The following is a 16,255-nucleotide window of genomic DNA, read 5'->3' on the forward strand; positions in this document are numbered from 1 at the left end:
AGAGGATGGTACCCCCATCCTTTTGTAAAAATAGGAAGTAGGGACCCTGTGGAAATTCTTACCGAAACCTCCAACGCTATCATATTGTAAAGTTGTTGCCTTTTCCGCCTCAACCTGGATCTCCTGTGACTAGACTTTACTCAGTCCTGTGCTAGAAGTTGGAGGACCAAAATGATAGTCCACGTATGAGAAGAGTGTGAAGGTGATTTTCTACAGTTGGTTTGGGTATCCTGAGTGTCTGATGGTCTGTGTTCTGAATGGAATGCCTGAGGGCTTCCTGCCTGGACGTGAGAGCCTCAGCTAATGGTTACCAGCCTTCTTAATTTTGTGGACCTGCAAAATTTTAAAGCAAAAATGGAGGTTGATCTGTGGTTGCCACCTGTATTTTGGTAGGCAAGGACACTGTTAAAAGTAACAGTTATTTTGCTTTTTCTATCATTTCTTAAAGGCCATTTAACTCTCACTCTGAGAATAAAGAACAGTCTTTCCAACTGAATACATTTAGCACTGTGAGAAACTCACCACACGCCTGTGGTTTTGTTTCCGGTTTTGTTGGACACCAGTGAGAGAACAATTATAGACCAGTCGCTGGGACCCGCTGAACAGTTTTCTTGTATGGGTGTGAGGTCCACCGCCCGAGTTCTTGCCGTTTAGCACAGCTGTGGTGACTCTGAATGCAGCGGGACAGTGGAAATGGCTTCCAGCTACTTAGTTCCAGGTCACATGTTTTTTTCCTACATGAGGCATGTGAATCCTGTGAAGATAGATATTTTTCTTGAAGGCTAGGGCCCTGCGCCAGAGCTTGGCTATCCTAGAGGATCCCTCCTCAGCTCTTCAGGTTGGGAACTCTGAAACAGAGCCATGGTGTTTCTAAGGGAATCCTGTGAATCAGTGGGCTTTGCCCTCCTCATCAGAGCACGTTCTCCAGGATCCAGCCAAGTAATAACTCAGTGTAGATCTAATTATCAGAGGCAGATTTGAAAAGGCAACAACTGTGAAAGGCCAGAAAGTGGATCTCCAGGTGGGAAAGAAAGCAGACTGAAATTGAGTTGAGCAGGAGTCAGCCTCCTGAGATGTCCAGGGTCCATGCTGGGGTATGGGTGAGGGGCTGGAGTAGCCCCAAATGTCATCTGATCCTTGGCCCCTGCACCCGTGGATTTTAGTCAGTGCCTGAGGTTACTGTCTGGAGTTGGAGTGGAGTGGAGTGATAGAAACAAATGGAGGATTGTAGCAACGAAAGAGTACTCCTAGAGTTACTTCTGGCCACTGCTTTAAGTAGGGAAAACCACTAGACCATTCAGGTATGATCTAAATCAAATCCCTTATGATTATACAGTGGAAGTGAGAAATAGATTTAAGGGAATTAGATGTGATAGATAGAGTGCCTGATGAACTATGGACAGAGGTTTGTGACATTGTACAGGAGACAGGGATCAAGACCATCCCCATGGAAAAGAAATGCAAAAAAGCAAAATGGCTGTCTGGGGAGGCCTTACAAATAGCTCTGAAAAGAAGAGAGGCAAAAAGCAAAGGAGAAAAGGAAAGATACAAGCATCTGAATGCAGGGTTCCAAAGAATAGCAAGAAGAGATAAGAAAGCCTTCCTCACTGATCAATGCAAAGAAATAGAGAAAAACAACAGAATGGGAAAGACTAGAGATCTCTTCAAGAAAATTAGAGATACCGAGGGAACATTTCATGCAAAGATGGGCTTGATAAAGACAGAAATCATATGGACCTAACAGAAGCAGAAGATATTAAGAAGAGGTGGCAAGAATACACAGAAGAACTGTACAAAAAGATCTTCACAACCCAGATAATCACTATGGTGTGATCACTCACCTAGCGCCAGACATCCTGGAATGTGAAGTCAAGTGGGCCTTAGAAAACATCACTAAGAACAACGCTAGTGGAGGTGATGGAATTCCAGTGGAGTTATTTCAAATCCTGAAAGATGATGCTGTGAAAGTGCTGCACTCAGTATGCCAGCAAATATGGAAAACTCAGCAGTGGCCACAGGACTGGGAAAGGTCAGTTTTCATTCCAATCCCAAAGAAAGGCAATGCCAAAGAATGCTCAAACTGCCACACAATTGCACTCATCTCACATGCTAGTAAAGTAATGCTCAAAATTCTCTAAGCCAGACTTCAGCAATATGTGAACTGTGAACTGCCAGATGTTCAAGATGGTTTTAGAAAAGGCAAAGGAACCAGAAATCAAATTGCCAACATCTGCTGGATCATTGAAAAAGCAAGAGAGTTCCAGAAAAACACCTATTTCTGCTTTGTTCACTATGCCAAAGCCTTTGACTGTATGGATCACAATAAACTGGAAAATTCTGAAAGAGATGGGAATACCAGACCACTTGATCTGCCTCTTGAGAAACCTATATGCAGGTCAGGAAGCAAGAATTAGAACTGGACATGGAACAATAGACTGGTTCCAAACAGGAAAAGGAGTATGTCAAGGCTGTATATTGTCACCCTGCTTATTTAACTTATATGCAGAGTATATCATGAGAATGCTGGGCTGGAAGAAACACAAGCTGGAATCAAGATTGCCGGGAGAGATATCAATAATCTCAGATATGCAGATGACACCACCCTTATGGCAGAAAGTGAAGAGGAACTAAAAAGCCTCTTGATGAAAGTGAAAGAGGAGAGTGAAAAAGTTGGCCTGAAGCTCAACATTCAGAAAACTTAAGATCATGGCATCTGGTTTCATGACTTCATGGCAGATAGATAGGGAAACAGTGTCAGACTTTATTATTTTGGGCTCCAAAATCACTGCAGATGGTGATTGCAGCCATGAAATTAAAAGACATTACTCCTTGGAAGAAAAGTTATGACCAACCTAGATAGCATATTGAAAAGCAGAGATATTACTTTGCCAGCAAAGGTCCGTCTAGTCATGGCTATCGTTTTTCCTGTGGTCATGTATGGATGTGAGAGTTGGACTGAGAAGAAAGCTGAGTGCCGAAGAATTGATGCTTTTGAACTGTGGTGTTGGAGAAGACTCTTGAGAGTCCCTTGGACTGCAAGGAGATCCAACCAGTCCATTCTAAAGGAGACCAGTCCTGGGTGTTCATTGGAAGGACTAATGCTGAGGCTGAAACTCCAATACTTTGGCCACCTCATGCGATGAACTGACCCATTGGAAAAGACCCTGCTGCTGGCAAAGACTGAAGGCAGGAGGAGAAGGGGACGACAGAGGATGAGATGGCTGGATGGCATCACTGACTCGATGGACATGAGTTTGAGTGAACTCCGGGAGTTGGTGATGTACAGGGAGGCCTGGCGTGCTGCAATTCATGGGGTTACAAAGAGTTGGACACTTCTGAGCGACTGAACTACTTTTGTGGGCAAATGCTTTCTGGCATGTCCTTTACTTGAGTTTCCCGCCATTCCTGAGCAGGAGCCCTGTGCTGTGTGCAGCTGTGCCCTCTGAGGCAGCACAACAGCTGTATAGAAACTGCCCCTGAGATGTTGTAGCTCCCTGAAGAGAGCATGGCACACCTCCACAGAGGTCTTCAGTAATAATGGGAATGAGTGCAGAGTCAGGAGGAAAAGTAAAGGTTGTCTTTGTACTTTGCATTCTCACGCTCAGAGTGCTTGGGCCTCCCACAGGTTGTGGGGTGTGGGTATGTGCAGGGAAATGTTTCAGCTCCCTGGAGCTGTAAGTCAGCAGACATGAGGAGTGGCTCCTTGTACATATCAGCTCTGTAGATCTGGGAAACATTGCGTGAAGCCCAGACGTGCCATGTCCTGGTGGTGGACCCTCCGGGTTGTGGCCAGCAGCTGCTGGCTATGGATCACTGGACGGATTAATGTCGTCTCTCTGAGCTTCTAGTTCTGTAAAACGCGGCCAATGCCCATTACCTTACAGTGTTGTGTGAATGCTGTGAGTGCTAAGCTACACCTGAGGTCTGAGGCTTGTCCTTGGTACATGTGGTCTCAAATCTGAATGTCGAAGGGATTTTTTTCACCTATCAGACAAGGGTTACACTAGGTATTCTCACTGGTTCTCTTTCCTTCCTCTGGTCTGTGGCACAAGCAGCACAAGACGGAAAGAGTTCCATTAAGGTCTGCCATCAGATGCAGGAAGCTTTGGGGAGCAGCTGTGTTTGTGTTGGGTTCCAGTATTTACAAAGCCATCTGGTACTTGTGTTTCATTTGCTCTTGCAGTCGCTCTGTGAGGTGAAAGGAAATGGTACTCTGCCCTCCACTTTAGCAGAGAAGGAAACTGAGGCCTGGGCACCTGGAGCAAGGCTCAAAGGTTCCTCTGAGGCTGTCAGCTCCAGTCCCCCTGACCTCAGCATCCAGATGACCAGTGGCTGTTTTCCCTGCAGGGCAGTGTGTATTGATGGTTGCTTGTCACCTGGTTACTTCATGTTCTGTGATTCAGATTCAGGACCCGTGCCATCTCTGAGTTGGTCTTTACCCTTTACTTCACTGTGTTTCATCCCCATCAGCTCACATTTTTGCACTTTCTTCCCCAGTGGCTGGTGAAGCGAGCTATAGAAACAAAAGAAGAGATGGGTGACTACATCCGCTCCTACTCCATATCCCAGTTCCAGAAAACCTATAGTCTGCCTGAGGTCAGTGTTCGGCTCTTTTCTTGTCCAGCTGAGAACCTGAGTGCACAGTTAGGGACCCCCTGGAAGAAGCAGAGTAAGCTCAGGCTCCCCTGTGCTCCTACCCAACTGTATGGCATCTCTGCACCCACCTGGTCAGCACTGAAACTGCACCTCCTGGTTCATTTGAATTGCGCTCTTTGAATGGGCACTGCGTGCCAAGCTCTATAATTTTGTCCTTTTCTCTCAATTTTGGTACTTGATCCAGACCTTTTATTAAATTACAAGAACATGAGCATATTTCTGTATAATTGTATGAAGCTTTTCAAGAGACTGTCTGCTTAGGATGACACACCTGTAGTAGCAGTTGAGTGATAATCACAGCAACAATAACTGCCGATTTCTGTCAGATGCCTGCTACTTTCCAGTCCCAGAGCACTACATGCCTTCTGCTTCTTGATCCTTATGATCGCTCCTGCCCCTGGAGAAGCTGAGGCTTAGAGGTGAGGTAACTTGCTGAGGTCTCAGAACCCAGAGGATTTGAACTGAGAACACTTGTCTTCGCCTCTCCACTCTGTGGTCCCCTTTTTTCTTACCAGCTGTAGGGATCTGTTTTGGAGCCCTTGACAGAGGCCCTTACTTTTTTCATGCTCAGTGTATGCCAATTTGTTAGAAAATTGAGACTTTTTCAGACAAAGTTGTGATGAGAAGTCAGTTTATAAGACGGATTGCTGAGCAGTCTAATTGAGTTTCAGTCTTTACACAGGATTTGTTTCATCCCTGTATATTCTTGTCTTGCAGGATGATGACTTCATCAAGAGGAAAGAAAAGGCCATCAGGACAGTTGTTGAGCTCTCTGTGAGTTCCCTGCCCGAGTTCTCCTGTCAGGGAGGATCATAGGGTCATAGCTTCCAAGTAGCCCTTTGATTTAAATCGCAGAAGCCTCTGCCCCCACCACCCCCCTACCACTACTCCCTGAGGTTTCTGTCTGTGGGGATTACCCAGCAGCTGACCTCAATGTGTGAGGGAGGCCCTGCCTGCTGTGCGTGCCCAGTGTCTAATGCCAGCGTTCAGGGTAGAACATGCCACAGCCGCTGCCCTGTGTATTCCTTAGTTTCCAGACTCAGAGCCCTTCCTCATTTGTGCCAGTGGTGACTATAAACTTCAGACTTCACATAGCTCCAGAGAACAAATGAGCTAAAAGTGATGCAGAGGTTCCCACTGCCTTGGTGGCTTTGGAAAGGCAGCTTCTGGGCTTTGTGTGGGAAACTCCGAGATGACCTTTGTCCCATGTGCAGCGAGCCTCAACCACAGGGTCTGTATCCACCAGCGCAAGGGCCAGAGGAGAGCTTTGGGCCTTCTCTAAACACTCAGGGCCAGAGCCCAGCAAAACCCAGTCAGCGCCACCCACTCCTCACCCCCCAACCTTCCTACATGAAAACGAAGCCTCAATGCCTAGGTGTAAGTTCTCTTTCTTTAGAAAATAATGTATTGAATTATTTTGCCCCCGCCTTTTTTTTTTTAACTTTAAGAATAAATATATAATCTCTCCAGGTGATTACTCTGAAAAGAGTAACAGTAGCTTGAGGATGAAAGACATGAAATGCTCATTTAAAAGTCTTGTCAGCTTATGGTTATAATTTGTATCTTCCCACAATTCCATTTGGGAAATGTGAGGTATGGAAAACCTTCAAGTTACATTCTGAAGCTGGATGTGGTTTTCAGATTTGGTGGCAGTATTAAGTGTAATAATAAGAATATATGATAAAACAGTAGAGTAATTTTTTTTTTCCTTGTTGTGAAATAGATGTTGAGTTTAGAACATCTTTAAAGTTTTCTTTGAAAAAGTTGATTAATCAGAGGAAAAAAGGTCAGCCTTAATCTAACAATACAGAAACAGCCACTTTTGGACATATTTCTTCTGTGTTTTTAATGTGTATTTTTATAGTGAATTAGAATTATACTTTGAATATAAATTTATAGTTTTTCCCCTCCTCACTGGTAGAGCATCGTATGCTGTTAAAGATTTCTTCTGATCGCATTTTCATGACAACCAGTTGGTTGGATGTGCTATTGCTTTCCCTTGTTTTAAGTGATGCTTCATTTCTGGAAAGAACTGAGAATTAGATGACAGTGTTACCTCAGACACAGAGAGCTGGGGAGCCAGGAGCAGGAGAGGAAGGGAAATTCTCTTTTCCCTATAAACTCTGTCCTATTTGAATTTTATACTAAATCTCTTATCACCTTTTCAAAAACAGTAAAATGAAAAATTTGTTGTTTAGTTGCTAAGTCGTGTCTGACTCTTTGCAACCCCATGGATTGTAGCCCACCAGGCTCCTCTGTCCATCAAATTTTCCAGACAAGAATACTGGCGGGGGTTGCGATTTCTTTCTCCAGGTGATCTTCCTGACGCAGGGATCAAATCCACATCTCCTGCATTTGCAAGCAGAGTCTTTACCACTGAGCCACCAGGGAAGCCCAAAAGTTTAAAAAAAAAAAAAACCAGTTAATGTTTATTGAATATCTTCATGTGTAAATCTCACTTAGAGCCCTTAAGAGAGAGTGAGAAACATTACATTTTTTGACTGTGTCACCAAGAATAAAAAGGCCAGTGTAACTGTTGATTATCCTGTCAATGAAACTGGGCCTGATATCCCTTTACCTATTAAATATTTCAGTCCTCTAGAGACATATTGTTTCCTCTTCATTTTAATGGAGTTTTTAAAGAAAACTGTCTTCTGCTTAGCAACGTGACTTAAATTCTTAAAGGAATTTAAGGAGATAATGACAAATATGTAGTGTCCCAAACGTTCTAAACATTTGTATGTAACTTATCTAATCCTCACAACAACCCTATGAAGTAATAGTATTTTTTTTTTTTTGACAGTTGACGAAACTAAGGCACAGATTGGTTATTTAGGTTGCCCAAGGTCACATTGGTGATGACAGAGCCAGGATGCAATAAAATGCTAGATAAAATGCTGTCTGCAGCTCTTTAAAAAATCAAGATACAGGAAAATGGAGAAAAAATTGGAGGTCTTCTTTGATTAATAGTTCAAATTGCTTAGTTTATTTCCTTTTTTAAATGTGTGAACTTACTCCTCAGTTGACTGCCAGTACATTTACTGTTGTTCAGTTCAGTTCAGTCGCTCAGTCGTGCCCAACTCTTTGCAACCCCATGGACTGCAGCACTCCAGGCTTCTCTGTCCATCACCAACTTGTGGAGCTTACTCAAACTCATGTCCATTGAGTTGGTGATGCCATCCAACCGTCTCATCCTCTGTCATCCGCTTCTCCTCCTGCCTTCAAACTTTCCCACCATCAGGGTCTTTTCAAATGAGTCAGTTCTTCACATCACGTGGCCAAAGTATTGGAGCTTCAGCATCAGTTCTTCCAAAGAATATTCAGGACTGATTTCCTTTAGGATAAACTAGTTGGATCTCCTTGCTGTCCAAGGGATTCTCAAGAGTCTTCTCCAGCACCACAGTTCAGAAGCATCAATTCTTCGGTGCTCAACTCTCACATCTGTACATGACTACTAGAAAAACCATAGCTTTGACTAGACGGACCTTTGTTGGCAAAGTAATGTCTCTGCTTTTTAATATGCTCTCTAGGTTGGTCATAGCTTTTCTTCCAAGGAACAAGTGTCTTTTAATTTCATGGCTACAGTCACCATCTGCAGTGATTTTGGAGCCCCCAAAAATAAAGTCTGCCACTGTTTTCCCATCTATTTGCCATGAAGTGATGGGACCAGATGTGATGATCTTAGTTTTCTGAATGTTGAGTTTTAAGCCAACTTTTTCACTTACCTCTTTCACTTTCATCAAGAGGCTCTTTAGTTCTTCTCTTTCTGCCATAAGGTTGGTGTCATCTCCATATCTGAGGTTATTGATATTTCCCCCAGCAATCTTGATTCCAGCTTGTGCTTCATCCAGTCCAGCATTTCTCACAATGTACTCTGCATATAAGTTAAATAAGCAGGGTGACAATATACAGCCTTGACGTACTCCTTTCCCTATTTGGAACCAGTCAGTTGTTCCATGTCCAGTTCTAACTGTTGCTTCTTCACCTGCATAGAGATTTCTCAGGAGGCAGGTAAGGTGGTCTGGTATTTCCATCTCTTTAAGAATTATCCACAGTTTGTTGTGATCCACACAGTCAAAGACTTTGGTGTAGTCAGTAAAGCAGACGTAGATATTTTTCTGGAACTCTCTTGCTTTTTCAGTGATCCAACAGATGTTGGCAATTTGATCTCAGGATCCTCTTCCTTTTCTAAATCCAGCTTGAACATCTTCAAGTTCTCAGTTCATGTACTATTGAAGCCTGGCTTGGAGAATTTTGAGCATTACTTTGCTAGTGTGTGAGATGAGTGCAATAGTTTGAACATTCTTTGGCATTGCTTTTCTTTGGGATTGAAATGAAAACTGACCTGTTCCAGTCCTGTGGCCAGTGCTGAGTTTTCCAAATATGCTGGCATACTGAGTGCAGCACCTTCACAGCATCATCTTTTAGGATTTGAAATAGCTCAACTGGAATTCTATCACCTTCACTAGCTTTATTCTTAGTGATGCTTCCTAAGACCCACTTGACTTCGCATTCCAGGATGTCTCGCTCTAGGTGAGTGATCACACCATCATGGTTATCTGGGTCATGAAGATCTTTTCTGTGTAGTTCTTCCGTGTATTCTTGTCACCTCTTCTTAATATCTTTAGCTTCTGTTAGGTCCATACCATTTCCATCATTTATTGTGCCCAGCTTTTCATGAGATGTTCTCTTGGTATCTCTAATTTTCTTGAAGAGATTTCCAGTGGTTCCCATTATCTTGTTTTCCTCTGTTTCTTTGCATTGATCACTGAGGAAGGCTTTCTTATCTCTCCTTGCTATTCTTTGGAACTCTGCATTCAAATGCATTTATCTTTCCTTTTCTCCTTTGCTTTTCTCTTCTCTTCTTTTTTTCAAAGCTATTTGCAAGGCCTACTCAGAGAACCATTTGTTTTTGCATTTCTTTTTCTTGATACCTGCCTCCTGTACAATGTCATGAACCTCCGTCCATAGTTCTTCAGGCACTCTGTCAGATCTAATCCCTTGAATCTGTTTGTCACGTTCAGTGTATAATCATAAGGGGTTTGGTTTAGGTCATACCTGAATGGTCTAGTGGTTTTCGCTACTTCAATTTAAGTCTGAATTTGGCAATCAGGAGTTCATGATCTGAGCCGCAGTCAGCTTCTGGTTTTGTTTTTGCTGACTATATAGAGCTTCTCCATCTTTGGCTGCAAGGAATATAGTCAGTCTATTTTCTGTATTGACCATCTGGTGTGACATTACTGTTGTAATGATAAAGAATTTTTATGGATGGTCAGAGGTGGCCTTTGGGTTTTGTTTGTTTATATTCTTCTTTGTCTACTGAAAGTACTTCTTACTTCCAGATGCTGCCTTCTTAGGTTTCTTAATTGAACCCTGTTGCCATTAATTTCCTTCCTGCTCACCCACGGCTCTGCACATGCTTCCTTGCAGCCTTGGAATGAGAGTCCTAGGAACTTGTCAGACAGTCACGTGTGCATCCCAGTTATCTTCTTGTGACCCCTGTAAGACATAGAACAGCTTGCTGGGTTTTGTTTCTAGTCACTGTCCTCACAGAGAGTCCCTCCCCTTGTAAAAGAAATGAGTGTGAAGTGTGAAAGTTGCTCAGTTGTGTCCACCTCTTTGCGATCCCATGGACTGTAGCCTACCAGGCTCCTCTGTCCATGGGATTCTCCAGGCAAGAATATTAGAGTGGGTTGCCATGCCTTTCTCCAGGGGATCTTCCCAACCCAGGGATGGAACCCAGGTGTCCCGCATTGCAGGCAGATTCTTTATTGTCTGAGCCACCAGGGAAGCAAGGAAAAGGAATGAAGTCTTTCCTACATTACCAGGGTGTGGTTCTTTGCAAGTGTCAGGTTCTGAAGGATGTTTTCTTCTCCTCCCCAGTTCTGCCCTCCACATGGCTCATCACTGTTTCTTACCTGCCCCTTACAGACCAGTCTATTCCGTAGAATCCCAAATTTAAATTCTGAATGATAAATTAAGGATTATAATTCAGTTTAACATATGGTGGCAGGTTTCTAGAGCCAGCCTTTTATAAAAGATGAATGCAGCTACCATGTACTGATTGAATGCCTCCTGTGTGCTTGGCATATAATTAGGTTTACAAGCATTATCTCATTTAGTTCTCATCAACACTCAAGGACTTATGTGTTATTTTTCCATTTTATAAGAAGTTGAAACTGAGAAAAGCTAGTAAAATCCCTGCACAGTTGCAGAGCTGAGAAGAGGCAGCCAGGTTTTGATTTTCCATCTGACTCCTCAGACACAACAGGTGCTGGTGCTTCTCTAGTTTTCTCACTCTTCACTTGGTGTCTTATTTCTCACATATCCCTGTCACTAACTCTGCAGTAATGTTCCTGACTGATTTCAGGACCTTGGGATGGTAGTTATCAGGGTCCCAGAGAGTCAAATGCATGCAGAGTGGCTGGGTGCGCTGCCCTTACGAGGGCATCTGCTGTGCCTGCCCCACTGAAGACCGTTTGTCTAGCTGGAGAATGGATGCCAAGTGGAGACGGTTGTGTTGTGTTGCCTTTTTTCCCATCTATTAACATGTTTCATTGTGCCTCAACAAGCAGACTTTACTCTTGCTTAGATATAACATCCTTTCAAAAATACATATTAAATGTTTTAATTTTTTCAAAAATTTTTAGCTTATTCTTGTCTTTATCCATCTTTGTAGGACTGTTCCAATTTTCTGCCCTTGTCTTTGGTTGTGTGGCTCATCTGTATTTTTTGGTGCATGATTTTTAATTTTACAAAATATTGTTTTTCTTATATACTAGTGCTGTAGTAATAATAAGGAAAAATTAGGAAATGGAGAAAGAGTACAAAGACTAAATCACCCATGGTACCACCAGCCAGGGATAACCACTGATATTCCAAGTAGGAAATATAAGAGTTATGGATATTAATATAGAGAATTAGAGATTACAAAAAAAATAGCATGGTACTGTATATTCTGTTTTATTGTGTGCTTGTTTTGCTGAAGAATATAATCAAGGTTATATTTCCATGCCAGTAAATAAGCCCCCGCAACATTTTTAGTGGTTGAACATTACACATTGTGTGGTACTAATTTAACTAGCTTAGTTTGTTTGTTTTTTGGTTTTGTTTTGTTCTTTGGTTTGGGGTTTGTTTGTTTTTTTTTTTTCTGGCTATTATGTAGGGCATCCCTATAGCTAACTTTTTTTCATCTTTAATTATTTGCTTGGGTTACATTTCCTTGAAGTGAAATTGGTTCAGAGGTCATGCCCCAGTCTGTAGGACCTCTTGCCAGATTGCTTGGCAGAAAGGCTGTTGTGTGAACTTGTAACTTCTGAGCTCTTTTTGTCTTGGCCTCATTTTACTTCCTCCTAGGGATTATTCCGAGTACTTCTGCTTCGCCTTTGAAATGTATTCTTTTCTTGACTTCGCCATATCCCCGTTTTATAGAATAACTGACTGGTTTGTAGAAGGCCTGCTTGATGGGAGGTGGTATTTTCAAAGGATGTGAAAAAATGAAACTGTTGCCACCCAGGACAGTCCTCCCCTTACCCCTTCCACTTCAGCATCATAATTGCTTTTGTGTCTCACCTTATGTGCTATTTTACAGATTACTTCCTCCTTTCCTGAGCTGTCACAAGCTTTCCTGAGCTTTCCTTACATATTCATGAAGTACCTGGGACCTGTGCAGTGAGGTCTTTTGCTCCGTCTCAGCCTTGAGTAAAGAGCAGCTGTGAAATTTTATCCAGAGCCCCCCCAAAATATGTTTAGTTATGGTTTGTTGAACAGTTTTTGGTAATGTTTAGAATTTTGTATGAGACCAGAGGGGACAGAATTAAAAAAAAAAAAGACTTCTTATTGGTCCCCTAAAAGACTATGTAATTTAAAACTCCACTGTGCTCTTCCATAGGAAACACCATGAGGAGGGCCTTTCCACCTAGGACGTAAAATGTACATATGGCAACATAGGAAAAAATATGCATTGGTACATTTTATTAATAATAGCAAAAACACACATGTATGTATATCTTAACCCTTAACGTGTTAAGGGTTCAGTTCAGTTCAGTCACTCCGTGCCCGACTCTGCGACCCCATGAACTGCAGCACTCCAGGTCTCCCTGTCCATCACCAACTCCCGGAGTTCACCCAAACCCATGTCCATCGAGTTGGTGATGCCATCCAACCATCTCATCCTCTGTCTTCCCCTTCTCCTCCTGCCCTCAATCTTTCCCAGCATCAGGGTCTTTTCAAGTGAGTTAGCTGTTCGCATCAGGTGGCCAAAGTATTGGAGTTTCAGCTTCAGCATCAGTCCTTCCAATGAACACCCAGGACTGATCTCCTTTAGGATGGACTGGTTGGGTCTCCTTGTGTCAGTTATGTTAAATAGATAGATTGACTAATCCTTATGTCTCTCTCCATATACCTGTTTCACAGATGGTAAACCTCAGGGGTTAATTTGCCCCAAACCAGACAGATAGCAAAGGGGCAAGGATTAAACCCTGTCTGTCTGACTCCATATGTTCATTCAGTAATAGCATTAATAACTAGGCATTCACTGTGTGCCCAGCTGCATTCTAGAGTGTGGGCTGAAAGTAGGGACACTGCAGCTATAAGGGATGCAGGGGACTTTGGGGCTCATCAGGGGGAAAGATGTGATGGGTCAGGGTCAGTAGCACCTCAGGCTCTATTTAGGCAATGCTTCAAGAGGTTTGCCTGCAGGGTAGGGAGGCTCTCACAGTGTGCAGCCATCCTGAGGCCTAGGCACAGGGGCCACAGTCCAGAAGGGGAGGAAAGAAAGCAAGGGAACCCAGGGCAGGGCTGGGGCAGGAAGCCCTTGGTGGGTTAGAGATATTTGAAGGGCAGTTGCAGTCTGGGGTTTTTATAGTCTTGGGCTTCTCCTATCTGTGGTTCAGAAATGATGGGGCAGTTTTGTAGAGCATGCAGTGTGGACAGGCTGTAAACGGCTAAAACTCTGCTTAGTCGGGCATCTTGTGAATAATCGGGTGTATAAAGAGTTGGAGGGTTTTGAGCAGTGGGTCTCAGCATGCTATGAAGAAATAAACCTAGGAGTCAATATACAGAAGCCATCTTGGCTCATGTATACAAAACAGCAGCCTCTTTCTTACCCACCGAGTTAAGCTGTTTGATACAGTTCAAAGGGGGTCTGAAATGGGACCTATACTAAACCTCAAAGAGCAGAACACAGACCTGCACAGCAGAGCTCTTGTAAGAGAGAATAGCGAACGAACAAGATTTAGGGGATGTCTGGAGAAAACCTTCCTCTCCAGCTAACTTTCCTACCCTTAGACATGACTACCATCCATCCATCTCATCATTCCCTCCACTCAGTTCCCAGGGGCTTCGTTTTTGTGGTGGTGGTAGTGGTGGTTTTATTAATGGGAAAATGAAGACAAACCTGTTTGTCTCAGAATAATTTTTTCTTAGGAGATGTTTTAGGGCCCTGTGCTTGCTGGTGGGGACATCAGCTGAGCCCCTTTTGGTGGAAGGCAGTGTTTGTTCAGCGACTGGTGGGCAGAGTTATCTGTTAGAGTCAGTTTTGGGCTGCCAGGTGAGCTCTGGGAAAATGAGATGTGCGTCCTGCAGAGTATGGTGTGGTCTGGCCCCCTGGAGCTCTGGAGGGCAGTGGCTGTCGGTGGCTGTCTTGCTGTCCACTGGTTATTTCATGAAGGGGTTGCCTGCCATAGCTGAGGGGCAGTGACTGGGGCGTCGTTGCGGACACAGCTGTGGAGCTGAACTCTTCCCACCCCTTCCCTGCCATTTGGAATGTGACCCAGAGGAATGGCTCTGATGCGTGAACCTGACTTGTAGCCAGTCCTACGAAGTGGAGAGCTGGGCCACCCACTGTACGCAAGTCTCTGCTTTACAGAGGGGTCACCTTAACTTTTTAACTCCAACGACACTCATGTTTCCTTTGCCATATGCTGAGCAGATGATCAGGATCCAGCATGAAGGGTGATCACAGCTGAGGGAGGACACATCATGCAGGTGCTTGAGAGTCTCAGTTCTCTCTTTCCTTTATTGCATTTGCAACTATGGGCAAGCTGCCTAACCTCTGTGCCTGTTCCATCATCTGTATACATAAGACGAAGATGACTGCCCTCATGGGTGTGAAGGTCAAGTGGGTAGCAGTATATAGAGCAGTATATGCCTGACACATACCATACATTCAGTAAGTGATAACAGTTACTATTACTACCAAGCTGAGCACCGAAGAATTGATGCTTTTGAACTGTAGTGTTGGAGAAGACTCTTGAGAGTCCCTTGGACTGCAAGGAGATCCAACCAGTCCATTCTGAAGGAGGTCAGTCCTGGGTGTTCTTTAGAAGGAAAGATGCTAAAGCATCCAGTACTTTGGCCACCTCATGCGAAGAGTTGACTCATTGGAAAAGACGCTGATGCTGGGAGGGATTGGGGGCAGGAGGAGAAGGGGACGACCGAGGATGAGATGGCTGGATGGCATCACTGACTCGATGGATGTGAGTCTGAGTGAACTCCAGGAGTTAGTTGGTGATGGATAGGGAGGCCTGGCGTGCTGCAATTCATGGGGTTGCAAAGAGTCAGACACAACTGAGCAACTGAACTGAACTGAATGGCCAAAGAGAAGTTGATGTCATGTTTTTTAGAAAGAATAGTGAAAAAATAACCTCTGACTTTAAATTACTGATGGAATTATGCTACCAACTCATCTTTTCAGGGTTAAAAGAACACAAAGAATGAGAGACTAGGAGTCTCCTTCAAAATCTGTTAGTCTACCCCTCATTGTACAGATATGGAAAAAGGTCCATTGAGGGAAGCTGGGTCCCAGGGTCATACAGCTTGTTAGTGACAGAGACAGGACTAGACTCTTTAAAGGGTGACTTAGTAATAGTTCTTTATACTTGGCCTGGGAACATTTAGGTCCTTTACTTAAGCAAACCATTGTAATGATCCATGTGGCCACTTCACATTGTATAGTCTTGTGAGATGGCTCAGCTGAAGTGACTAGTGGCTGAGGCAAGTTAGTATAGTAGGAAACCTTGGGACTAGCAACCTGGGTACCTATTCGAGCAATCCTGGACAAATTATTTGTTCTCTGCTTCTTTAGTAGCAAGGTGGAGGTAATAGCATCTACCGTGCTTCTGCCCACAGTGTAGTTATAAAATGCAAAAAGTGAGATGTGTATGAGGTGCTTTAAAGTATAAGGAATAATTGCACAAAGGCCAACGTTGTCATTGTTTGGCTGAATAAAAAGTCCTTGTGCTGTTGGTTTCAAGTATGCTATTGTTTTGGAGTCAGTCCTTTTTTAGAAGAGCCCAACTTCCTGTCTGGGTCATTGATTCTATGAATGGTAACTAAGGAAGGTAGCAGTTAAGCTCAATTATATAGTGCTGCTGTAATAGTAGAGCTCCATGGAAATTCAATCGTACACAGTAACTGATGTCATACCAGTTTATTATGGTTTTCATTTCCCCATAAATCTGATTTGTTATTTATAGCTTCCTATTCATGTTCATGTAAGCACCAGTAGCAAACAGGAATACTTGTGGCAGCGAGTTATAACAACCCTCCAGGATCATCCCAGAACCTGTTTCATTTCTTTTTCACAAAATAGTTGAAA

The 16,255-nt window shown here is 43.4% G+C and overlaps 1 protein-coding gene across 2 annotated transcripts in view; it reads left to right on the forward strand.

Annotated features, from left to right (window-relative positions):
* Window positions 1–16,255, forward strand: part of CCDC93 (coiled-coil domain containing 93) — a 107,246-nt gene that overhangs the window by 16,790 nt on the left and 74,201 nt on the right. For both annotated transcript variants that reach the window (XM_040228982.1, XM_040228983.1), the window contains exons 5-6: window positions 4,498–4,596; window positions 5,374–5,430. In XM_040228982.1, coding sequence (XP_040084916.1) covers window positions 4,498–4,596; window positions 5,374–5,430 — 156 coding nt within the window. The remainder of the gene's footprint in view (window positions 1–4,497; window positions 4,597–5,373; window positions 5,431–16,255) is intronic.

Source organism: Oryx dammah, unplaced genomic scaffold, assembly GCF_014754425.2.
Source record: "Oryx dammah isolate SB20612 unplaced genomic scaffold, SCBI_Odam_1.1 HiC_scaffold_27, whole genome shotgun sequence".
Taxonomy (NCBI): Eukaryota; Metazoa; Chordata; class Mammalia; order Artiodactyla; family Bovidae; genus Oryx; species Oryx dammah.